General features: G+C 54.8%; 1 protein-coding gene across 1 annotated transcript in view; it reads right to left on the bottom strand.

Annotated features, from left to right (window-relative positions):
* AHNAK2 (AHNAK nucleoprotein 2) overlaps window positions 1-24,585 on the bottom strand; it is a 30,042-nt gene continuing 5,457 nt past the window's right edge. Inside the window, exon 7 of the mRNA XM_063159358.1 lies at window positions 1-24,585. Within this exon, the coding sequence (XP_063015428.1) occupies window positions 970-24,585 (23,616 nt within the window). The 3' untranslated portion in view covers window positions 1-969.

Here is a 24,585-nt window from a genome sequence, read left to right as displayed (position 1 = left end):
TTATTATTCATATAGTGAGTTTATTGTGAATTAAGAATACAGCCAGTGCTTTAATGGTACATGTGAAGGCTGTCACATACACACCCTGGTTTTCATAGTGCACTTGAGAGAAGCGTTAATATAAACAAAGGAGCAAATAATTATATACACCTCCTTTCCCAGAAAATCTCTGAGGCAATTCCACCAGTGTGGCAGATCTTTCTAAGCATTTCACTATCCCATAAGTATATACATTAAAATTTATTTATCCACATTTGAATAATATTCTTTGTAAGCATGTTTTATTTTGGTATCTTACAAACATGATTTAGTTACATGTTTTTTGGTCTTGAAATTATTCTGTTGGTTTTTGCTGTTCTTTTTTTTTTAATTATTGTAAGGCTAAATATGACCTGCCACAATAATAAAAAAATGAAAAGAGAGGAAGAGGCAAAGCATTAGTCTCTCTACACTAATATTTAATTTTTATTTTATATTTTAATATGTTTGTGGAATATACATACTACCTTAGCTGAAATAAAGAAAAATATTTTAATAACAAAGCAAAAGTAGATCAGAAAGTTCCAAAATCTAAACAGGTAAGTATAGTTCTCATAATACTAGTTTAGAGCCCATTCTGGAAATAATGTGTAATCTAAACGTAACTGATGTGTTTTGAGAAGCCACTTTAACAAGTCTTTTGGTATCGTTGAGCCTTTCAATGATTTACTTTCATGGTTCTGGTATCTACTCAGACTTTGCTCAACCTATGGGCTCATCTACACCTGTCATAATTGTTGCCCTTGGGGCAGATAGGAAAAAATCATTTTTATTAGTGTACAATCTAGTACATCCATGTACTTGAAAATTTGTTCAAGTATTTACATGAATACCAACCTTGGCTTTTAATTTTCAGTAAGTAGAAAATTAGGAAAACATTCTTTTCTGTGGATGATTTTGTTTTCATTGAGGATTGAGAAAATACAACCTTCATTTGGCTGTATCTCCAACAATATTAGATTTACTATCTTTTTCTTCCTCCAACAAGATTAGTTCAGTTCTTGCTGAAGATGTCACAATAGATGAGGCCCCATCAATTTCAGCTTTTTCACCTTCTCCTATTTCTTTAGGTGATAAGCTTTCTTGTGCATCAAAAAACACATCTGGCTTATCTGTTGGGCTATCTTCATCCGAGAGTGTCCCCTCTTTATGACCCACCTCTTCTTTGTCAACAGACTTAGCCTTTTTGGAAGGAGATGTGAAACCAAGCTTGGGAAATCTAAACCATCCAGCTTTTTCAGCCTGCTTAGAGGAATCATCTGATGTGTCAGCGGGTTTCACATCTTCTGGAACTGATTTTTTAATTTCTGCTTTTGCATCTATGCTTGTTTCATCCCCAGAAGATGAAAAGCCAATACTTGGAAGCCAAAATTTAAATCTTCCAGGAGATCTTTTACTATCAGTCTTTTCTTTCTCATTGGTTATGTCTTTTTCTTCACCTTCCACTGCTTCAACTACATCTTCTTCTTCAGAGTCAGGAGCTTCAGTTATTCCCTCTGGTGATTTACCAGGAAAACTCTCATCAAGTTTACTGGAACCCTTTACTTCAGCAGCAGATGTTTTTAACTTTGACAGACTTACTTTTCCTCTAGATTCTTCAGACCCACGGTGTGATTTGTCAGATAGTTTAAGCTCAGCACTGCCACTTCCCTGTGCTGCTACTCCAAAGCTTTCACCAGCACCTGTAGGTTTTCTCACTGATGCATCTCCTGTTGGAGATGGCTGCTGAACCTGCACATCTAAATCACTGTGAGATTCAGGCAACTTGGCCTTGAGCAACGAGAATCCCAAAGTAGCAGTTCTGACCTCTGATGACAGAATCTCTGACTCTTTCACTATTTCAGTAGTGTAAATCTCACACCGCTCAATAGCAACATGTTCAGGTTCTACTTTTTCACTTACTTCTTGGCCCTCTATGTAAGACCAATGAATGTCTTGCCCTGCACTTGAAAGGGAGGACTCTATGGTAGCTGTCATTTGGGCTGTTTTAATGTCAGGTTCAGTCAGTGTCATAATTTTGCTTTTTGCTTTTTGAACACCCCGCTCTACAGCTCCTGCTGTTTCTTCAGGGATAGCAGAGCTTGCTTGCAGTTGCACTATTTCAATGTCAGTACTAGAACCCTTTGGATCTGTTACTACTTTTGACAGTAAAACATCAGCCTCAATTGGGGGAGTTCTGAAAGTGAATCTTGGTATTTTTAGTTTGGGAATTCTTACACTTACTTCTGGAACACCTTGTGTTTGGTCCACTGTTTCCCCTGTTACTCTGGCAGATGCTTCTATACAATCTAGAACTGGACTTTTCAGGCCAATTGATCCTTCTAGTTTTTGTAACTGCATTTCTGCTGTGCCTCTTTCACTTTCAGGTGCTGAATCAGCTTCTGACTTTGGCAAATTGGTATCATCTTCAAACCCCTTGATTTCAGAATGCAACATTCCAAACCTTGGAATCTTAAACTTGTATGCTTTTATTTTACTTGTTTCTGCTCTGTCTTCTACTTGCACTTCCACTCCTGCAGACACATCCTTCTCAACACTCTTCACTCGAAATTTCATTTCAGGATCTACTCCAGTAATTTTTACATCCGTCTTCAATGTTGGAACTTCCACCTTTAGATCTTCCAGCTTAGCAGTAACATAAGTACCATCTTCTGATCCTTTTCCTGTAGACCATTCACACGTAGTCCTTTTTAAATGACTTTCTTCACCGTCTTTTCCTGTGATTTTCACCTCCCCCTTTATCTTTCCTTTTTTAATTGCTGCCTCTTTGTTTTGAATATCTAGCTCTTCCTTTGGAAGATTAACATCTATTCTCTTCTGTGTTGCATCCAGAGTCATTTCAGCTGATGACGGCTTGCATCCTACCCCTGATGTCTCTAACTTCATGGAACTTTCTACCATTGGGACATTTATATCCTGTGATTTGCCTTTATGCTCTGGAGATGTCAGAGTACATGTAGGAAACCTATGTGTTGAACTCTTGTCTTTGTCAGTTTCTGAAGTGCTTGGGTATGATTTAGACAATTCTGCTGCAGACACTGTGATTTCTGAAGTATGTCCTTCAGCACTGCGCTTAACTACGTCTGCATAAGTTTCAGTTTTTGGAATATTCACTCTACTGTCTGTTCTTTCTGTGGATAATGAAATATCTCCTTCAATCTTTGGCAAGCTAATATTAGAACTCTTCACAGAATCTTCTAATTTTTGAATCCCTTCTTTTCCAATAGTAATTTCAGCAACTGCATGTGGTAATGAGAAGGTATTTTCAGGAGCACTTGTTTCAGTTTGTACTTTAGCAGAAGGAATAGTTGCCTGAGCTTTTTCCATACTTCTTTCAATATCGGCATCACTTTTCTTTTCCTTTAAGGATGACCTGCCAAATCCAGGTATTCTGAATTTGGGCATTTTAAACCATCCTTGATGTTCTTCAGTCTGAACTTCTTCAGCTTTTATTTCATGTTCTTTTAATTTGATTTCCTTCTCCTCAAGACTCTCACTAACCCCTTCTGTCTTTGGTTTGGTGCTTATGTCTACCTTTGCATCTTCAATGCCACCTGTCAGAGCTTGGGGTGTTTTTATCTTACAATCAACTACTCCAAGATCTGACATGACAGATGTAAGTTCTGATGCTGGAACTCCCACAGCAATGTCAGCAATTTCGTTTGTTGTTCTTAGTTGGGGTAGCTCAGCTTCTATTTTTGGAGAGCTGATCTCTGTCTCTGGGACTTTCCCTTTTGTTCGGGAGATTCCAAACTTTCCCTTCTGGAATTTGGGCATTTTAATCTTCCCTTCAGGACCTTCCAGTTTCACTTTTCTTCCATCCACAACTGATGAGCTTTCTGTTAATATATCAGGGCTCTTCAAATCAACTGAAGCTTCTCCTTTGGGGAGCTTAGTACCTGTTTTTTGAATGTTACATTCATTGGTAGAACTTATTTTTAAGTCAACCTGTTGAAAACTCCCCTCTGAGGGAGTTAAAGAAGCATCAATCTTTGCTGAGCTGACTGTTATTTCAGTTTTAGAGGCCTCAGTTTCTACTCTGGAAAACTCCAGAGTGTGAACCATAGTGTCAGCCAGTTTTATATTGATTTGTGCTCCTTCATCAGTCCCTTCAGGATGACATTTTTCTATATCAGGTATCTTAATAGAATCATCACCCTCTATTTCTCTTTTAGGAAGAGTAGCATCAGCTTCAACTTTTTGAGATTTTGGAACCTTGATCTTGGAGAGTGAAATTTTAGGCATGACAAATTGAGGCTTTTTAACTGGACTTTTTTGTTCAACTTTTCCTGCAGATATTTCCAGATCAAGGTCTGGCCCACTACCTTGATCATCAGTTGCAGATTCTTTCACTTCTGTGTCTATTCTGCTTGACATGACAGCAAGCTTTTGATGTTCCAAATTTGCTTCAGAATCAGATTTAACACTTGCTTCCTTCTTTGGTGACCAACTGAAGGATGGAAGTTTGAATTTGGGCATTTTGAAATGTCCTTCTTTCTCTTCTCCATCTCCATCTTGCTTTATTTCCCCCTTGATCTTTACTGCTGCATCTGAATTCTGAATATCACTGTCTGTTTTTGGAATAGGAATGTCAGCTGATGGAAGGTGAACATCAGCCTCTGATGTCTTACTGTCAGTTTTGGTAATTTTGGCTTCAGGACTGTAAGTCCTTGTTTCTGTGCCACATTCTACCTTCAAGTCTGGTCCTTCAACAGCAATGTCAGATATTTCTACTGTTGCTTTTAGTTGGGGAACCGTGACTTCTGATTTGGATTGGCCAACATCCTTTTCTGACCCTTTCCCTTTAGAAAGTGTAATTCCTACCTTTGGCATTTGGAACTTAGACATTTTTGTTTTCCCTTCAGAACCTCCAGCTTTTATCTCTACATCACCCACAGCAATTTCACTTGATGTTCTTTCAACACTTATGTCAGGACTCTTCACCTCAAGTAAACCTTCAGGTATCAACTCAATCTCTGAGGTGGGGAGGCTGGCACTAGCAGCAGCTGATTTCAGTGTCAGATCATCTCCTTCACAGGTAGGAACTTTGACCTCACCTGTAGGCATGCTAATATCCATCTCTATTTTGGGAGCTTTGGCTTCTGGTTTGGAAAATTCTGAAGTTGGGACTGTAACTTTAGGACCTTTTATTCCCAGTCCTGCAACTTCTCCACTACTTCCTTTCTCAGATTTCTGAACAAAAACACCTTCTTTTTCTTGTTTGGGTCCAGAAACATCAGTTTCCACTACAGGCAGAGAGACCTGTACTTTGTGGCCCTTAATTTTAGGGAATGAGATCTTTGGCATGGTAAATTGGGACTTCTTGGTTTTGGCCTTTTCACCATCTTTCTCTGTTGTGTCAAATTCTTCATGAAGGTATTGATTCTCAGGAGTAGGAAAAGTTAATTCAGATCCCATGTCTCCAGACAAAGTGGGTCCTTCCAGATGTTCCTCAACGTGAGAAGGAGCAATAGCTTCTTTCTTTGGGGACCACCTAAATGAAGGCAGTTTCAGTTTTGATGATTTAAATTTGTTTTCTTTCTCCTCAGTGCTCTTTTCTCCTGTAACTACTTCCTGTTCTGCCTTGCACTCTAAATCTGGGCCATGGATTTCTGCTTCTAAGTTTGGAAAGGTAACCTCCATGGGTGAGAGATTTGGATCCATTGTTGGTGCATCCAGAACAACTTCAAGTGAAGGCTTATGTACCTTTACACCAAGATGGGCATCAGATATTTGAGCTGGTTTTTCAATATCAGGACCAGTCATATCAGATGTTATCCTTCCCTTGGAAATTTCACTTTCCACATTGGAACAAATGTCACTTTCAGATGCTTTTCCCTTAGATCGAATTCTGAATTTTGGTTTTCGGAATTTAGGAATTTTAACTGTGACCTCTGTGTCAACCAAAGATATTTCAGCAGATGTGGTTTTGCTCTCTAGCTTTAAACCTCCTTGCTCCTCAGAACAATCTTCATTTAAAATTTCAAAATCTGAAAGATTTTCATCAGCAAGAGGTGCTATTTTTGATTCTGATTCGGTTAAATTAATTTGGTATTTAGTAAGAGTAATATCCCCCTTTTGTAATGAGGACTCCAGATCAATTTTAGATGAAGTCATTTCAGATTTAGAGAAACCAATGCTAGGAACTCTGAATTTAGCACTTTTAGATGCACTCTCCCCCTTAACATCAGAAAAACGTTTAGGTTCAACACACTCAGAAGGAACAGAAGACGCTTCCTCAGTTGAAGGATAAAAAAGAGTTTCAGAAACAGAAACATCATATCCAGATTGACTTTGTACATGAGGTTTGAAACTTTTAGAAAGAGAAATTTTAGGCATTTTAAACAGAGAAGTTTTAGATTTACCAGCTTCCACCTCTTTATAAGAAGAAGAATCTAGGGCAACATCACAGCTTGGTGCTTCGATCTCAGACTCAGAAAATGATACATCCAGGATGGCGGGACCCGAGGGCAATGTCATTTGAGGCTCTGGGAGTCTGACGTCCACCTCAGCAGCTACGGTGCCCTTGGCCTCTCTGCTGCTGGACCAGCCAAAGGAAGGCATGCCGAACTTGGGCATCTTGAACTTGCCGTCCTTGGTCTTGGTGACCTCCTTCTCTGGCACTTTGGCTTCTCCTTCAAGACTAAGGCTGGCCTCGGGCGCCTGCAGGTCGACGCTGGCTTGTGGAAGAGTGACATCGACGGAGGGCAGAGTGACGTCCACCTTGGGAGCTTTGATGTCAGCTTTGGGCATCTTGAGGGAGGGCTTCTCCAGCTTCACGCCAGTGCCCTCGGTTGAGGCCGTCACGGTGGCCGATGGCAGCTCAACCTCAGCGCTGGGCAGGCTGACCTCGGCTGTGGGCACCTCGGCCTTGGGGGAGGAGACTGTGAATTTGGGCTTGTCAAATTTGGGCATCTTGAGCTTGCCTTTCAGGCCCGTGCCTTCCAGCTCCAGCTTGCCCTCGGCGGAGGGAGCTTTGACATCTACGTCGGGCGCCTGGAGCTCGAGGGAGCCTTCAACGGAGGGCAGCTTGACATCGGGGGCCGTGACAGTGATGTCGGTGGCCTTGAGCTCTGCCTGCGGGAGGCTGACGTCTGCCTCCAGTTTGGGAGACTTGATGGTGGGCTTGGAGAAGACCACGCTGGGCACCTTGACTTTGGGCATGTGTATTTTCATGCCGCCACCCTCCGCTTTGCCAGCGGCCACCTCCAGGCTGGCTTCGGCCTCGGGGCCCTGCAGGGCGACTTCGCCCTCCAGGCCTTTGGGCAGCGAGACCTCGGCCTTGGGCAGGCTGACCTGTGCCTGGGGAGCTTTGACTTTGGGCAGCTTGACGCTGGGCATCTTGACGTCGGGCATCTTGAATCGGCCTTTCTCACCCTCTGCTGCTACCGTGCCCGTCTCCACGGTCACCTCCACACCGGGCGCTTGGATATCGGCCGCGGGCAGGGTCACCTCCACTTCGGCGGTTCCGGAAGGCACCGTCACCTGAGGCTCCGGCAGGCTGACGTCCACCTCGGCGGCCACGGTGCCCTTGGCCTCTCTGCTGCTGGACCAGCCAAAGGAAGGCATGCCGAACTTGGGCATCTTGAACTTGCCGTCCTTGGTCTTGGTGACCTCCTTCTCTGGCACTTTGGCTTCTCCTTCAAGACTAAGGCTGGCCTCGGGCGCCTGCAGGTCGACGCTGGCTTGTGGAAGAGTGACATCGACGGAGGGCAGAGTGACGTCCACCTTGGGAGCTTTGATGTCAGCTTTGGGCATCTTGAGGGAGGGCTTCTCCAGCTTCACGCCAGTGCCCTCGGTTGAGGCCGTCACGGTGGCCGATGGCAGCTCAACCTCAGCGCTGGGCAGGCTGACCTCGGCTGTGGGCACCTCGGCCTTGGGGGAGGAGACTGTGAATTTGGGCTTGTCAAATTTGGGCATCTTGAGCTTGCCTTTCAGGCCCGTGCCTTCCAGCTCCAGCTTGCCCTCGGCGGAGGGAGCTTTGACATCTACATCGGGCGCCTGGAGCTCGAGGGAGCCTTCAACGGAGGGCAGCTTGACATCGGGGGCCGTGACAGTGACGTCGGTGGCCTTGAGCTCTGCCTGCGGGAGGCTGACGTCTGCCTCCAGTTTGGGAGACTTGATGGTGGGCTTGGAGAAGACCACGCTGGGCACCTTGACTTTGGGCATGTGTATTTTCATGCCGCCGCCCTCCGCTTTGCCAGCGGCCACCTCCAGGCTGGCTTCGGCCTCGGGGCCCTGCAGGGCGACTTCGCCCTCCAGGCCTTTGGGCAGCGAGACCTCGGCCTTGGGCAGGCTGACCTGTGCCTGGGGAGCTTTGACTTTGGGCAGCTTGACGCTGGGCATCTTGACGTCGGGCATCTTGAATCGGCCTTTCTCACCCTCTGCTGCTACCGTGCCCGTCTCCACGGTCACCTCCACACCGGGCGCTTGGATATCGGCCGCGGGCAGGGTCACCTCCACTTCGGCGGTTCCGGACGGCACCGTCACCTGAGGCTCCGGCAGGCTGACGTCCACCTCGGCGGCCACGGTGCCCTTGGCCTCTCTGCTGCTGGACCAGCCAAAGGAAGGCATGCCAAACTTGGGCATCTTGAACTTGCCGTCCTTGGTCTTGGTGACCTCCTTCTCTGGCACTTTGGCTTCTCCTTCAAGACTAAGGCTGGCCTCGGGCGCCTGCAGGTCGACGCTGGCTTGTGGAAGAGTGACATCGACGGAGGGCAGAGTGACGTCCACCTTGGGAGCTTTGATGTCAGCTTTGGGCATCTTGAGGGAGGGCTTCTCCAGCTTCACGCCAGTGCCCTCGGTTGAGGCCGTCACGGTGGCCGATGGCAGCTCAACCTCAGCGCTGGGCAGGCTGACCTCGGCTGTGGGCACCTCGGCCTTGGGGGAGGAGACTGTGAATTTGGGCTTGTCAAATTTGGGCATCTTGAGCTTGCCTTTCAGGCCCGTGCCTTCCAGCTCCAGCTTGCCCTCGGCGGAGGGAGCTTTGACATCTACGTCGGGCGCCTGGAGCTCGAGGGAGCCTTCAACGGAGGGCAGCTTGACATCGGGGGCCGTGACAGTGATGTCGGTGGCCTTGAGCTCTGCCTGCGGGAGGCTGACGTCTGCCTCCAGTTTGGGAGACTTGATGGTGGGCTTGGAGAAGACCACGCTGGGCACCTTGACTTTGGGCATGTGTATTTTCATGCCGCCGCCCTCCGCTTTGCCAGCGGCCACCTCCAGGCTGGCTTCGGCCTCGGGGCCCTGCAGGGCGACTTCGCCCTCCAGGCCTTTGGGCAGCGAGACCTCGGCCTTGGGCAGGCTGACCTGTGCCTGGGGAGCTTTGACTTTGGGCAGCTTGACGCTGGGCATCTTGACGTCGGGCATCTTGAATCGGCCTTTCTCACCCTCTGCTGCTACCGTGCCCGTCTCCACGGTCACCTCCACACCGGGCGCTTGGATATCGGCTGCGGGCAGGGTCACCTCCACTTCGGCGGTTCCGGACGGCACTGTCACCTGAGGCTCCGGCAGGCTGACGTCCACCTCGGCGGCCACGGTGCCCTTGGCCTCTCTGCTGCTGGACCAGCCAAAGGAAGGCATGCCGAACTTGGGCATCTTGAACTTGCCGTCCTTGGTCTTGGTGACCTCCTTCTCTGGCACTTTGGCTTCTCCTTCAAGACTAAGGCTGGCCTCGGGCGCCTGCAGGTCGACGCTGGCTTGTGGAAGAGTGACATCGACGGAGGGCAGAGTGACATCCACCTTGGGAGCTTTGATGTCAGCTTTGGGCATCTTGAGGGAGGGCTTCTCCAGCTTCACGCCAGTGCCCTCGGTTGAGGCCGTCACGGTGGCCGATGGCAGCTCAACCTCAGCGCTGGGCAGGCTGACCTCGGCTGTGGGCACCTCGGCCTTGGGGGAGGAGACTGTGAATTTGGGCTTGTCAAATTTGGGCATCTTGAGCTTGCCTTTCAGGCCCGTGCCTTCCAGCTCCAGCTTGCCCTCGGCGGAGGGAGCTTTGACATCTACGTCGGGCGCCTGGAGCTCGAGGGAGCCTTCAACGGAGGGCAGCTTGACATCGGGGGCCGTGACAGTGACGTCGGTGGCCTTGAGCTCTGCCTGCGGGAGGCTGACGTCTGCCTCCAGTTTGGGAGACTTGATGGTGGGCTTGGAGAAGACCACGCTGGGCACCTTGACTTTGGGCATGTGTATTTTCATGCCGCCGCCCTCCGCTTTGCCAGCGGCCACCTCCAGGCTGGCTTCGGCCTCGGGGCCCTGCAGGGCGACTTCGCCCTCCAGGCCTTTGGGCAGCGAGACCTCGGCCTTGGGCAGGCTGACCTGTGCCTGGGGAGCTTTGACTTTGGGCAGCTTGACGCTGGGCATCTTGACGTCGGGCATCTTGAATCGGCCTTTCTCACCCTCTGCTGCTACCGTGCCCGTCTCCACGGTCACCTCCACACCGGGCGCTTGGATATCGGCCGCGGGCAGGGTCACCTCCACTTCGGCGGTTCCGGACGGCACCGTCACCTGAGGCTCCGGCAGGCTGACGTCCACCTCGGCGGCCACGGTGCCCTTGGCCTCTCTGCTGCTGGACCAGCCAAAGGAAGGCATGCCGAACTTGGGCATCTTGAACTTGCCGTCCTTGGTCTTGGTGACCTCCTTCTCTGGCACTTTGGCTTCTCCTTCAAGACTAAGGCTGGCCTCGGGCGCCTGCAGGTCGACGCTGGCTTGTGGAAGAGTGACATCGACGGAGGGCAGAGTGACGTCCACCTTGGGAGCTTTGATGTCAGCTTTGGGCATCTTGAGGGAGGGCTTCTCCAGCTTCACGCCAGTGCCCTCGGTTGAGGCCGTCACGGTGGCCGATGGCAGCTCAACCTCAGCGCTGGGCAGGCTGACCTCGGCTGTGGGCACCTCGGCCTTGGGGGAGGAGACTGTGAATTTGGGCTTGTCAAATTTGGGCATCTTGAGCTTGCCTTTCAGGCCCGTGCCTTCCAGCTCCAGCTTGCCCTCGGCGGAGGGAGCTTTGACATCTACGTCGGGCGCCTGGAGCTCGAGGGAGCCTTCAACGGAGGGCAGCTTGACATCGGGGGCCGTGACAGTGATGTCGGTGGCCTTGAGCTCTGCCTGCGGGAGGCTGACGTCTGCCTCCAGTTTGGGAGACTTGATGGTGGGCTTGGAGAAGACCACGCTGGGCACCTTGACTTTGGGCATGTGTATTTTCATGCCGCCGCCCTCCGCTTTGCCAGCGGCCACCTCCAGGCTGGCTTCGGCCTCGGGGCCCTGCAGGGCGACTTCGCCCTCCAGGCCTTTGGGCAGCGAGACCTCGGCCTTGGGCAGGCTGACCTGTGCCTGGGGAGCTTTGACTTTGGGCAGTTTGACGCTGGGCATCTTGACGTCGGGCATCTTGAATCGGCCTTTCTCACCCTCTGCTGCTACCGTGCCCGTCTCCACGGTCACCTCCACACCGGGCGCTTGGATATCGGCTGCGGGCAGGGTCACCTCCACTTCGGCGGTTCCGGACGGCACTGTCACCTGAGGCTCCGGCAGGCTGACGTCCACCTCGGCGGCCACGGTGCCCTTGGCCTCTCTGCTGCTGGACCAGCCAAAGGAAGGCATGCCGAACTTGGGCATCTTGAACTTGCCGTCCTTGGTCTTGGTGACCTCCTTCTCTGGCACTTTGGCTTCTCCTTCAAGACTAAGGCTGGCCTCGGGCGCCTGCAGGTCGACGCTGGCTTGTGGAAGAGTGACATCGACGGAGGGCAGAGTGACGTCCACCTTGGGAGCTTTGATGTCAGCTTTGGGCATCTTGAGGGAGGGCTTCTCCAGCTTCACGCCAGTGCCCTCGGTTGAGGCCGTCACGGTGGCCGATGGCAGCTCAACCTCAGCGCTGGGCAGGCTGACCTCGGCTGTGGGCACCTCAGCCTTGGGGGAGGAGACTGTGAATTTGGGCTTGTCAAATTTGGGCATCTTGAGCTTGCCTTTCAGGGCCGTGCCTTCCAGCTCCAGCTTGCCCTCGGTGGAGGGAGCTTTGACATCTACATCGGGCGCCTGGAGCTCGAGGGAGCCTTCAACGGAGGGCAGCTTGACATCGGGGGCCGTGACAGTGACGTCGGTGGCCTTGAGCTCTGCCTGCGGGAGGCTGACGTCTGCCTCCAGTTTGGGAGACTTGATGGTGGGCTTGGAGAAGACCACGCTGGGCACCTTGACTTTGGGCATGTGTATTTTCATGCCGCCGCCCTCCGCTTTGCCAGCGGCCACCTCCAGGCTGGCTTCGGCCTCGGGGCCCTGCAGGGCGACTTCGCCCTCCAGGCCTTTGGGCAGCGAGACCTCGGCCTTGGGCAGGCTGACCTGTGCCTGGGGAGCTTTGACTTTGGGCAGCTTGACGCTGGGCATCTTGACGTCGGGCATCTTGAATCGGCCTTTCTCACCCTCTGCTGCTACCGTGCCCGTCTCCACGGTCACCTCCACACCAGGCGCTTGGATATCGGCCGCGGGCAGGGTCACCTCCACTTCGGCGGTTCCGGACGGCACCGTCACCTGAGGCTCCGGCAGGCTGACGTCCACCTCGGCGGCCACGGTGCCCTTGGCCTCTCTGCTGCTGGACCAGCCAAAGGAAGGCATGCCGAACTTGGGCATCTTGAACTTGCTGTCCTTGGTCTTGGTGACCTCCTTCTCTGGCACTTTGGCTTCTCCTTCAAGACTAAGGCTGGCCTCGGGCGCCTGCAGGTCGACGCTGGCTTGTGGAAGAGTGACATCGACGGAGGGCAGAGTGACGTCCACCTTGGGAGCTTTGATGTCAGCTTTGGGCATCTTGAGGGAGGGCTTCTCCAGCTTCACGCCAGTGCCCTCGGTTGAGGCCGTCACGGTGGCCGATGGCAGCTCAACCTCAGCGCTGGGCAGGCTGACCTCGGCTGTGGGCACCTCGGCCTTGGGGGAGGAGACTGTGAATTTGGGCTTGTCAAATTTGGGCATCTTGAGCTTGCCTTTCAGGCCCGTGCCTTCCAGCTCCAGCTTGCCCTCGGCGGAGGGAGCTTTGACATCTACGTCGGGCGCCTGGAGCTCGAGGGAGCCTTCAACGGAGGGCAGCTTGACATCGGGGGCCGTGACAGTGACGTCGGTGGCCTTGAGCTCTGCCTGCGGGAGGCTGACGTCTGCCTCCAGTTTGGGAGACTTGATGGTGGGCTTGGAGAAGACCACGCTGGGCACCTTGACTTTGGGCATGTGTATTTTCATGCCGCCGCCCTCCGCTTTGCCAGCGGCCACCTCCAGGCTGGCTTCGGCCTCGGGGCCCTGCAGGGCGACTTCGCCCTCCAGGCCTTTGGGCAGCGAGACCTCGGCCTTGGGCAGGCTGACCTGTGCCTGGGGAGCTTTGACTTTGGGCAGCTTGACGCTGGGCATCTTGACGTCGGGCATCTTGAATCGGCCTTTCTCACCCTCTGCTGCTACCGTGCCCGTCTCCACGGTCACCTCCACACCGGGCGCTTGGATATCGGCCGCGGGCAGGGTCACCTCCACTTCGGCGGTTCCGGACGGCACCGTCACCTGAGGCTCCGGCAGGCTGACGTCCACCTCGGCGGCCACGGTGCCCTTGGCCTCTCTGCTGCTGGACCAGCCAAAGGAAGGCATGCCGAACTTGGGCATCTTGAACTTGCCGTCCTTGGTCTTGGTGACCTCCTTCTCTGGCACTTTGGCTTCTCCTTCAAGACTAAGGCTGGCCTCGGGCGCCTGCAGGTCGACGCTGGCTTGTGGAAGAGTGACATCGACGGAGGGCAGAGTGACGTCCACCTTGGGAGCTTTGATGTCAGCTTTGGGCATCTTGAGGGAGGGCTTCTCCAGCTTCACGCCAGTGCCCTCGGTTGAGGCCGTCACGGTGGCCGATGGCAGCTCAACCTCAGCGCTGGGCAGGCTGACCTCGGCTGTGGGCACCTCGGCCTTGGGGGAGGAGACTGTGAATTTGGGCTTGTCAAATTTGGGCATCTTGAGCTTGCCTTTCAGGCCCGTGCCTTCCAGCTCCAGCTTGCCCTCGGCGGAGGGAGCTTTGACATCTACGTCGGGCGCCTGGAGCTCGAGGGAGCCTTCAACGGAGGGCAGCTTGACATCGGGGGCCGTGACAGTGATGTCGGTGGCCTTGAGCTCTGCCTGCGGGAGGCTGACGTCTGCCTCCAGTTTGGGAGACTTGATGGTGGGCTTGGAGAAGACCACGCTGGGCACCTTGACTTTGGGCATGTGTATTTTCATGCCGCCGCCCTCCGCTTTGCCAGCGGCCACCTCCAGGCTGGCTTCGGCCTCGGGGCCCTGCAGGGCGACTTCGCCCTCCAGGCCTTTGGGCAGCGAGACCTCGGCCTTGGGCAGGCTGACCTGTGCCTGGGGAGCTTTGACTTTGGGCAGCTTGACGCTGGGCATCTTGACGTCGGGCATCTTGAATCGGCCTTTCTCACCCTCTGCTGCTACCGTGCCCGTCTCCACGGTCACCTCCACACCGGGCGCTTGGATATCGGCTGCGGGCAGGGTCACCTCCACTTCGGCGGTTCCGGACGGCACTGTCACCTGAGGCTCCGGCAGGCTGACGTCCACCTCGGCGGCCACGGTGCCCTTGGCCTCTCTGCTGCTGGACCAGCCAAAGGAAGGCATGCCGAACTTGGGCATCTTGAACTTGCCGTCCTTGGTCTTGGTGACCTCCTTCTCTGGCACTTTGGCTTCTCCTTCAAGACTAAGGCTGGCCTCGGGCGCCTGCAGGTCAACGCTGGCTTGTGGAAGAGTGACATCGACGGAGGGCAGAGTGACGTCCACCTTGGGAGCTTTGATGTCAGCTTTGGGCATCTTGAGGGAGGGCTTCTCCAGCTTCACGCCAGTGCCCTCGGTTGAGGCCGTCACAGTGGCCGATGGCAGCTCAACCTCAGCGCTGGGCAGGCTGACCTCGGCTGTGGGCACCTCAGCCTTGGGGGAGGAGACTGTGAATTTGGGCTTGTCAAATTTGGGCATCTTGAGCTTGCCTTTCAGGCCCGTGCCTTCCAGCTCCAGCTTGCCCTCGGCGGAGGGAGCTTTGACATCTATGTCGGGCGCCTGGAGCTCGAGGGAGCCTTCAACGGAGGGCAGCTTGACATCGGGGGCCGTGACAGTGATGTCGGTGGCCTTGAGCTCTGCCTGCGGGAGGCTGACGTCTGCCTCCAGTTTGGGAGATTTGATGGTGGGCTTGGAGAAGACCACGCTGGGCACCTTGACTTTGGGCATGTGTATTTTCATGCCGCCGCCCTCCGCTTTGCCAGCGGCCACCTCCAGGCTGGCTTCGGCCTCGGGGCCCTGCAGGGCGACTTCGCCCTCCAGGCCTTTGGGCAGCGAGACCTCGGCCTTGGGCAGGCTGACCTGTGCCTGGGGAGCTTTGACTTTGGGCAGCTTGACGCTGGGCATCTTGACGTCGGGCATCTTGAATCGGCCTTTCTCACCCTCTGCTGCTACCGTGCCCGTCTCCACGGTCACCTCCACACCGGGCGCTTGGATATCGGCCGCGGGCAGGGTCACCTCCACTTCGGCGGTTCCGGACGGCACCGTCACCTGAGGCTCTGGCAGGCTGACGTCCACCTCGGCGGCCACGGTGCCCTTGGCCTCTCTGCTGCTGGACCAGCCAAAGGAAGGCATGCCGAACTTGGGCATCTTGAACTTGCCGTCCTTGGTCTTGGTGACCTCCTTCTCTGGCACTTTGGCTTCTCCTTCAAGACTAAGGCTGGCCTCGGGCGCCTGCAGGTCGACGCTGGCTTGTGGAAGAGTGACATCGACGGAGGGCAGAGTGACGTCCACCTTGGGAGCTTTGATGTCAGCTTTGGGCATCTTGAGGGAGGGCTTCTCCAGCTTCACGCCAGTGCCCTCGGTTGAGGCCGTCACGGTGGCCGATGGCAGCTCAACCTCAGCGCTGGGCAGGCTGACCTCGGCTGTGGGCACCTCAGCCTTGGGGGAGGAGACTGTGAATTTGGGCTTGTCAAATTTGGGCATCTTGAGCTTGCCTTTCAGGCCCGTGCCTTCCAGCTCCAGCTTGCCCTCGGCGGAGGGAGCTTTGACATCTACATCGGGCGCCTGGAGCTCGAGGGAGCCTTCAACGGAGGGCAGCTTGACATCGGGGGCCGTGACAGTGACGTCGGTGGCCTTGAGCTCTGCCTGCGGGAGGCTGACGTCTGCCTCCAGTTTGGGAGACTTGATGGTGGGCTTGGAGAAGACCACGCTGGGCACCTTGACTTTGGGCATGTGTATTTTCATGCCGCCGCCCTCCGCTTTGCCAGCGGCCACCTCCAGGCTGGCTTCGGCCTCGGGGCCCTGCAGGGCGACTTCGCCCTCCAGGCCTTTGGGCAGCGAGACCTCGGCCTTGGGCAGGCTGACCTGTGCCTGGGGAGCTTTGACTTTGGGCAGCTTGACGCTGGGCATCTTGACGTCGGGCATCTTGAATCGGCCTTTCTCACCCTCTGCTGCTACCGTGCCCGTCTCCACGGTCACCTCCACACCGGGCGCTTGGATATTGGCCGCGGGCAGGGTCACCTCCACTTCGGCGGTTCCGGACGGCACCGTCACCTGAGGCTCCGGCAGGCTGACGTCCACCTCGGCGGCCACGGTGCCCTTGGCCTCTCTGCTGCTGGACCAGCCAAAGGAAGGCATGCCGAACTTGGGCATCTTGAACTTGCCGTCCTTGGTCTTGGTGACCTCCTTCTCTGGCACTTTGGCTTCTCCTTCAAGACTAAGGCTGGCCTCGGGCGCCTGCAGGTCGACGCTGGCTTGTGGAAGAGTGACATCGACGGAGGGCAGAGTGACGTCCACCTTGGGAGCTTTGATGTCAGCTTTGGGCATCTTGAGGGAGGGCTTCTCCAGCTTCACGCCAGTGCCCTCGGTTGAGGCCGTCACGGTGGCCGATGGCAGCTCAACCTCAGCGCTGGGCAGGCTGACCTCGGCTGTGGGCACCTCGGCCTTGGGGGAGGAGACTGTGAATTTGGGCTTGTCAAATTTGGGCATCTTGAGCTTGCCTTTCAGGCCCGTGCCTTCCAGCTCCAGCTTGCCCTCGGCGGAGGGAGCTTTGACATCTACGTCGGGCGCCTGGAGCTCGAGGGAGCCTTCAACGGAGGGCAGCTTGACATCGGGGGCCGTGACAGTGATGTCGGTGGCCTTGAGCTCTGCCTGCGGGAGGCTGACGTCTGCCTCCAGTTTGGGAGACTTGATGGTGGGCTTGGAGAAGACCACGCTGGGCACCTTGACTTTGGGCATGTGTATTTTCATGCCGCCACCCTCCGCTTTGCCAGCGGCCACCTCCAGGCTGGCTTCGGCCTCGGGGCCCTGCAGGGCGACTTCGCCCTCCAGGCCTTTGGGCAGCGAGACCTCGGCCTTGGGCAGGCTGACCTGTGCCTGGGGAGCTTTGACTTTGGGCAGCTTGACGCTGGGCATCTTGACGTCGGGCATCTTGAATCGGCCTTTCTCACCCTCTGCTGCTACCGTGCCCGTCTCCACGGTCACCTCCACACCGGGCGCTTGGATATCGGCCGCGGGCAGGGTCACCTCCACTTCGGCGGTTCCGGACGGCACCGTCACCTGAGGCTCCGGCAGGCTGACGTCCACCTCGGCGGCCACGGTGCCCTTGGCCTCTCTGCTGCTGGACCAGCCAAAGGAAGGCATGCCAAACTTGGGCATCTTGAACTTGCCGTCCTTGGTCTTGGTGACCTCCTTCTCTGGCACTTTGGCTTCTCCTTCAAGACTAAGGCTGGCCTCGGGCGCCTGCAGGTCGACGCTGGCTTGTGGAAGAGTGACATCGACGGAGGGCAGAGTGACGTCCACCTTGGGAGCTTTGATGTCAGCTTTGGGCATCTTGAGGGAGGGCTTCTCCAGCTTCACGCCAGTGCCCTCGGTTGAGGCCGTCACGGTGGCCGATGGCAGCTCAACCTCAGCGCTGGGCAGGCTGACCTCGGCTGTGGGCACCTCGGCCTTGGGGGAGGAGACTGTGAATTTGGGCTTGTCAAATTTGGGCATCTTGAGCTTGCCTTTCAGGCCCGTGCCTTCCAGCTCCAGCTTGCCCTCGGCGGAGGGAGCTTTGACATCTACGTCGGGCGCCTGGAGCTCGAGGGAGCCTTCAACGGAGGGCAGCTTGACATCGGGGGCCGTGACAGTGACGTCGGTGGCCTTGAGCTCTGCCTGCGGGAGGCTGACGTCTGCCTCCAGTTTGGGAGACTTGATGGTGGGCTTGGAGAAGACCACGCTGGGCACCTTGACTTTGGGCATGTGTATTTTCATGCCGCCGCCCTCCGCTTTGCCAGCGGCCACCTCCAGGCTGGCTTCGGCCTCGGGGCCCTGCAGGGCGACTTCGCCCTCCAGGCCTTTGGGCAGCGAGACCTCGGCCTTGGGCAGGCTGACCTGTGCCTGGGGAGCTTTGACTTTGGGCAGCTTGACGCTGGGCATCTTGACGTCGGGCATCTTGAATCGGCCTTTCTCACCCTCTGCTGCTACCGTGCCCGTCTCCACGGTCACCTCCACACCGGGCGCTTGGATATCGGCCGCGGGCAGGGTCACCTCCACTTCGGCGGTTCCGGACGGCACCGTCACCTGAGGCTCCGGCAGGCTGACGTCCACCTCGGCGGCCACGGTGCCCTTGGCCTCTCTGCTGCTGGACCAGCCAAAGGAAGGCATGCCGAACTTGGGCATCTTGAACTTGCCGTCCTTGGTCTTGGTGACCTCCTTCTCTGGCACTTTGGCTTCTCCTTCAAGACTAAGGCTGGCCTCGGGCGCCTGCAGGTCGACGCTGGCTTGTGGAAGAGTGACATCGACGGAGGGCAGAGTGACGTCCACCTTGGGAGCTTTGATGTCAGCTTTGGGCATCTTGAGGGAGGGCTTCTCCAGCTTCACGCCAGTGCCCTCGGTTGAGGCCGTCACGGTGGCCGATGGCAGCTCAACCTCAGCGCTGGGCAGGCTGACCTCGGCTGTGGGCACCTCGGCCTTGGGGGAGGAGACTGTGAATTTGGGCTTGTCAAATTTGGGCATCTTGAGCTTGCCTTTCAGGCCCGTGCCTTCCAGCTCCAGCTTGCCCTCGGCGGAGGGAGCTTTGACATCTACGTCGGGCGCCTGGAGCTCGAGGGAGCCTTCAACGGAGGGCAGCTTGACATCGGGGGCCGTGACAGTGATGTCGGTGGCCTTGAGCTCTGCCTGCGGGAGGCTGACGTCTGCCTCCAGTTTGGGAGACTTGATGGTGGGCTTGGAGAAGACCACGCTGGGCACCTTGACTTTGGGCATGTGTATTTTCATGCCGCCGCCCTCCGCTTTGCCAGCGGCCACCTCCAGGCTGGCTTCGGCCTCGGGGCCCTGCAGGGCGACTTCGCCCTCCAGGCCTTTGGGCAGCGAGACCTCGGCCTTGGGCAGGCTGACCTGTGCCTGGGGAGCTTTGACTTTGGGCAGTTTGACGCTGGGCATCTTGACGTCGGGCATCTTGAATCGGCCTTTCTCACCCTCTGCTGCTACCGTGCCCGTCTCCACGGTCACCTCCACACCGGGCGCTCGGATATCGGCCGCGGGCAGGGTCACCTCCACTTCGGCGGTTCCGGACGGCACCGTCACCTGAGGCTCCGGCAGGCTGACGTCCACCTCGGCGGCCACGGTGCCCTTGGCCTCTCTGCTGCTGGACCAGCCAAAGGAAGGCATGCCAAACTTGGGCATCTTGAACTTGCCGTCCTTGGTCTTGGTGACCTCCTTCTCTGGCACTTTGGCTTCTCCTTCAAGACTAAGGCTGGCCTCGGGCGCCTGCAGGTCGACGCTGGCTTGTGGAAGAGTGACATCGACGGAGGGCAGAGTGACGTCCACCTTGGGAGCTTTGATGTCAGCTTTGGGCATCTTGAGGGAGGGCTTCTCCAGCTTCACGCCAGTGCCCTCGGTTGAGGCCGTCACGGTGGCCGATGGCAGCTCAACCTCAGCGCTGGGCAGGCTGACCTCGGCTGTGGGCACCTCGGCCTTGGGGGAGGAGACTGTGAATTTGGGCTTGTCAAATTTGGGCATCTTGAGCTTGCCTTTCAGGCCCGTGCCTTCCAGCTCCAGCTTGCCCTCGGCGGAGGGAGCTTTGACATCTACATCGGGCGCCTGGAGCTCGAGGGAGCCTTCAACGGAGGGCAGCTTGACATCGGGGGCCGTGACAGTGACGTCGGTGGCCTTGAGCTCTGCCTGCGGGAGGCTGACGTCTGCCTCCAGTTTGGGAGACTTGATGGTGGGCTTGGAGAAGACCACGCTGGGCACCTTGACTTTGGGCATGTGTATTTTCATGCCGCCGCCCTCCGCTTTGCCAGCGGCCACCTCCAGGCTGGCTTCGGCCTCGGGGCCCTGCAGGGCGACTTCGCCCTCCAGGCCTTTGGGCAGCGAGACCTCGGCCTTGGGCAGGCTGACCTGTGCCTGGGGAGCTTTGACTTTGGGCAGCTTGACGCTGGGCATCTTGACGTCGGGCATCTTGAATCGGCCTTTCTCACCCTCTGCTGCTACCGTGCCCGTCTCCACGGTCACCTCCACACCGGGCGCTTGGATATCGGCCGCGGGCAGGGTCACCTCCACTTCGGCGGTTCCGGACGGCACCGTCACCTGAGGCTCCGGCAGGCTGACGTCCACCTCGGCGGCCACGGTGCCCTTGGCCTCTCTGCTGCTGGACCAGCCAAAGGAAGGCATGCCGAACTTGGGCATCTTGAACTTGCCGTCCTTGGTCTTGGTGACCTCCTTCTCTGGCACTTTGGCTTCTCCTTCAAGACTAAGGCTGGCCTCGGGCGCCTGCAGGTCGACGCTGGCTTGTGGAAGAGTGACATCGACGGAGGGCAGAGTGACGTCCACCTTGGGAGCTTTGATGTCAGCTTTGGGCATCTTGAGGGAGGGCTTCTCCAGCTTCACGCCAGTGCCCTCGGTTGAGGCCGTCACGGTGGCCGATGGCAGCTCAACCTCAGCGCTGGGCAGGCTGACCTCGGCTGTGGGCACCTCGGCCTTGGGGGAGGAGACTGTGAATTTGGGCTTGTCAAATTTGGGCATCTTGAGCTTGCCTTTCAGGCCCGTGCCTTCCAGCTCCAGCTTGCCCTCGGCGGAGGGAGCTTTGACATCTACATCGGGCGCCTGGAGCTCGAGGGAGCCTTCAACGGAGGGCAGCTTGACATCGGGGGCCGTGACAGTGATGTCGGTGGCCTTGAGCTCTGCCTGCGGGAGGCTGACGTCTGCCTCCAGTTTGGGAGACTTGATGGTGGGCTTGGAGAAGACCACGCTGGGCACCTTGACTTTGGGCATGTGTATTTTCATGCCGCCGCCCTCCGCTTTGCCAGCGGCCACCTCCAGGCTGGCTTCGGCCTCGGGGCCCTGCAGGGCGACTTCGCCCTCCAGGCCTTTGGGCAGCGAGACCTCGGCCTTGGGCAGGCTGACCTGTGCCTGGGGAGCTTTGACTTTGGGCAGTTTGACGCTGGGCATCTTGACGTCGGGCATCTTGAATCGGCCTTTCTCACCCTCTGCTGCTACCGTGCCCGTCTCCACGGTCACCTCCACACCGGGCGCTTGGATATCGGCCGCGGGCAGGGTCACCTCCACTTCGGCGGTTCCGGACGGCACTGTCACCTGAGGCTCCGGCAGGCTGACGTCCACCTCGGCGGCCACGGTGCCCTTGGCCTCTCTGCTGCTGGACCAGCCAAAGGAAGGCATGCCGAACTTGGGCATCTTGAACTTGCCGTCCTTGGTCTTGGTGACCTCCTTCTCTGGCACTTTGGCTTCTCCTTCAAGACTAAGGCTGGCCTCGGGCGCCTGCAGGTCGACGCTGGCTTGTGGAAGAGTGACATCGACGGAGGGCAGAGTGACATCCACCTTGGGAGCTTTGATGTCAGCTTTGGGCATCTTGAGGGAGGGCTTCTCCAGCTTCACGCCAGTGCCCTTGGTTGAGGCCGTCACGGTGGCCGATGGCAGCTCAACCTCAGCGCTGGGCAGGCTGACCTCGGCTGTGGGCACCTCAGCCTTGGGGGAGGAGACTGTGAATTTGGGCTTGTCAAATTTGGGCATCTTGAGCTTGCCTTTCAGGCCCGTGCCTTCCAGCTCCAGCTTGCCCTCGGCGGAGGGAGCTTTGACATCTACGTCGGGCGCCTGGAGCTCGAGGGAGCCTTCAACGGAGGGCAGCTTGACATCGGGGGCCGTGACAGTGATGTCGGTGGCCTTGAGCTCTGCCTGCGGGAGGCTGACGTCTGCCTCCAGTTTGGGAGACTTGATGGTGGGCTTGGAGAAGACCACGCTGGGCACCTTGACTTTGGGCATGTGTATTTTCATGCCGCCGCCCTCCGCTTTGCCAGCGGCCACCTCCAGGCTGGCTTCGGCCTCGGGGCCCTGCAGGGCGACTTCGCCCTCCAGGCCTTTGGGCAGCGAGACCTCGGCCTTGGGCAGGCTGACCTGTGCCTGGGGAGCTTTGACTTTGGGCAGCTTGACGCTGGGCATCTTGACGTCGGGCATCTTGAATCGGCCTTTCTCACCCTCTGCTGCTACCGTGCCCGTCTCCACGGTCACCTCCACACCGGGCGCTTGGATATCGGCCGCGGGCAGGGTCATCTCCACTTCGGCGGTTCCGGAAGGCATCGTCACCTGAGGCTCCGGCAGGCTGACGTCCACCTCGGCGGCCACGGTGCCCTTGGCCTCTCTGCTGCTGGACCAGCCAAAGGAAGGCATGCCGAACTTGGGCATCTTGAACTTGCCGTCCTTGGTCTTGGTGACCTCCTTCTCTGGCACTTTGGCTTCTCCTTCAAGACTAAGGCTGGCCTCGGGCGCCTGCAGGTCGATGCTGGCTTGGGGAAGAGTGACATCGACGGAGGGCAGACTGATGTCTACCTTGGGAGCTTTGATTTTAGATGGCGTGATTTCTGAAATTTCAGGTTTTGATTTTTTATCTAATTCCCACTTATCTATTTCAATATCTGGTTTTGAAATCTGTATTTTTCCTTTTGTATCTTCCGGTTTTATTTCCTTTTGGGAAGATTTTATGTTTGGTTTTTTCGGACTTGTCAAGTCGCCTTCACCTTTTTTTACTATTTTGTTTTCATCTTTGTTTCCTATGGATATTCCTATTTGTGTTTGAACACTTGGAAACGTAATTTTTTCTGGTGGTCCACTTACTCGAAGTCCTCCTGCATTTTCCAGCGTTTGCACTTGTACTTCCCTGTCAGTTATCTGTGCTTCAAGTATGGCTGTTTCTTCCTTGGTATTTGTCCAGGTAAATGTAGGCAATTTTAACTTCGGCAGTCTGAATTTGCTTTCTTTCCCCTCTATATCTTTTTCTCCTCTCTTCATTTCAATTTCTATGTTTAAGGATTTGTCATTTGCGGGCATGGCATCTTCCTCCATGCTTTCCTTTTTTATCCTATCTTCTGTGTCCTCTTTGCTTTCTTCTCTTGTTATTTTCGTGTCTGTTTTAGGTGCTTTGGCCACTTTGAATGATGGCATTTGTATTTTCCAAGTAGATACCTCTGTTTGTGCATCTGGCAAACTAGTTTTCACATTGAAATTCCTGCTGTCCTCTGTAGTCATATCAGCTGTTTTTTCCGGTACTGACTGTGGAACATCACTTCCCTGTTTGGTAATGTCAGTCTCTGTCTCTTTTCTTTTCAGCACTGAAATTCCATAATTTATTTTCTGAATATTTAGTATTTGTGTGTCTTCTTCTGCTTGTTTTTCTCCTGTTTCCATTGTTTCAGATGTCTTTAATTCTACTTTAGCAGTGCCAATTTCTAGGCCTTTTACCTGTACAGTTCCTTTAGTACTGTGACCCATCAAGTCTATGTTAATTCCACTTTCTCCATCTTTTTTATCTGCTGTTCCCTTCTGTTTCTTTTTTCGGGATTTTGATGAGGCTTGTGGTGATTTTTTAGTTGGGCTCACTTTCAGATCAGCAATTTCTAAACTAGGCTTTGGTATCTCTGTTGTTATGTCTGGTACTTCAGGTACATTAAATTTTGATGATGCTTCCTTGTCTTTTTCAATGCTTATTTCAACTTCAGGGCATTGTTTTACATGAGATGGAATGCCATTTTTAATTTCTTTTAAGTCTTTTGTTAAAGTTTCGTGTCCCTCCCCTGTCTTCATTTCATAAGCAGGAGATGTGGTATATTCAACAGTTAAAATTTCGGGATTTTCCAGGCTTATATCATAATTATGCATTTTTTCTCTTTCAGAGATCAGTGTCGTTTTTATTTCTTTTTTTTGCTTCTCTTGTGGTTCTGGTTTGGACCTGTGCATTCTGAATCCAATGCTAGGGAACTTCAGCTTCCTTTGGCCTCCTTTTTTCTCTTTGGTATGGACCTCTTGTGGAAATTGAGACTCTGTGTCCGTGCTTGTAGGTGAAATATCCTGCAAAGCAGGCTCATATGCATCTGATGTACTATGAGATCTTCTGTGCCTCAATATCTTTTTATTTTTGATTGATTGAAATTTTGGCCATGATAATCTATCTTTTTTAGGTCTCTTACTTCTTCCTACTCTTTGGCTTACAATTAATGTTTCCCTGTCTTCTTCTGAAATGGATTTTCCTGAAACTTGCAGTGTTTCTTCAGGAATACTCTCACTGATCTCATTTTC

The sequence above is a fragment of the Melospiza melodia genome, chromosome 6 (assembly GCF_035770615.1).
Source record: "Melospiza melodia melodia isolate bMelMel2 chromosome 6, bMelMel2.pri, whole genome shotgun sequence".
In the NCBI taxonomy this organism is placed as follows: Eukaryota; Metazoa; Chordata; class Aves; order Passeriformes; family Passerellidae; genus Melospiza; species Melospiza melodia.
The sequence above is the reverse complement of the archived record's forward strand: the minus strand, read 5'-3'. Positions and strand labels throughout refer to the sequence as shown.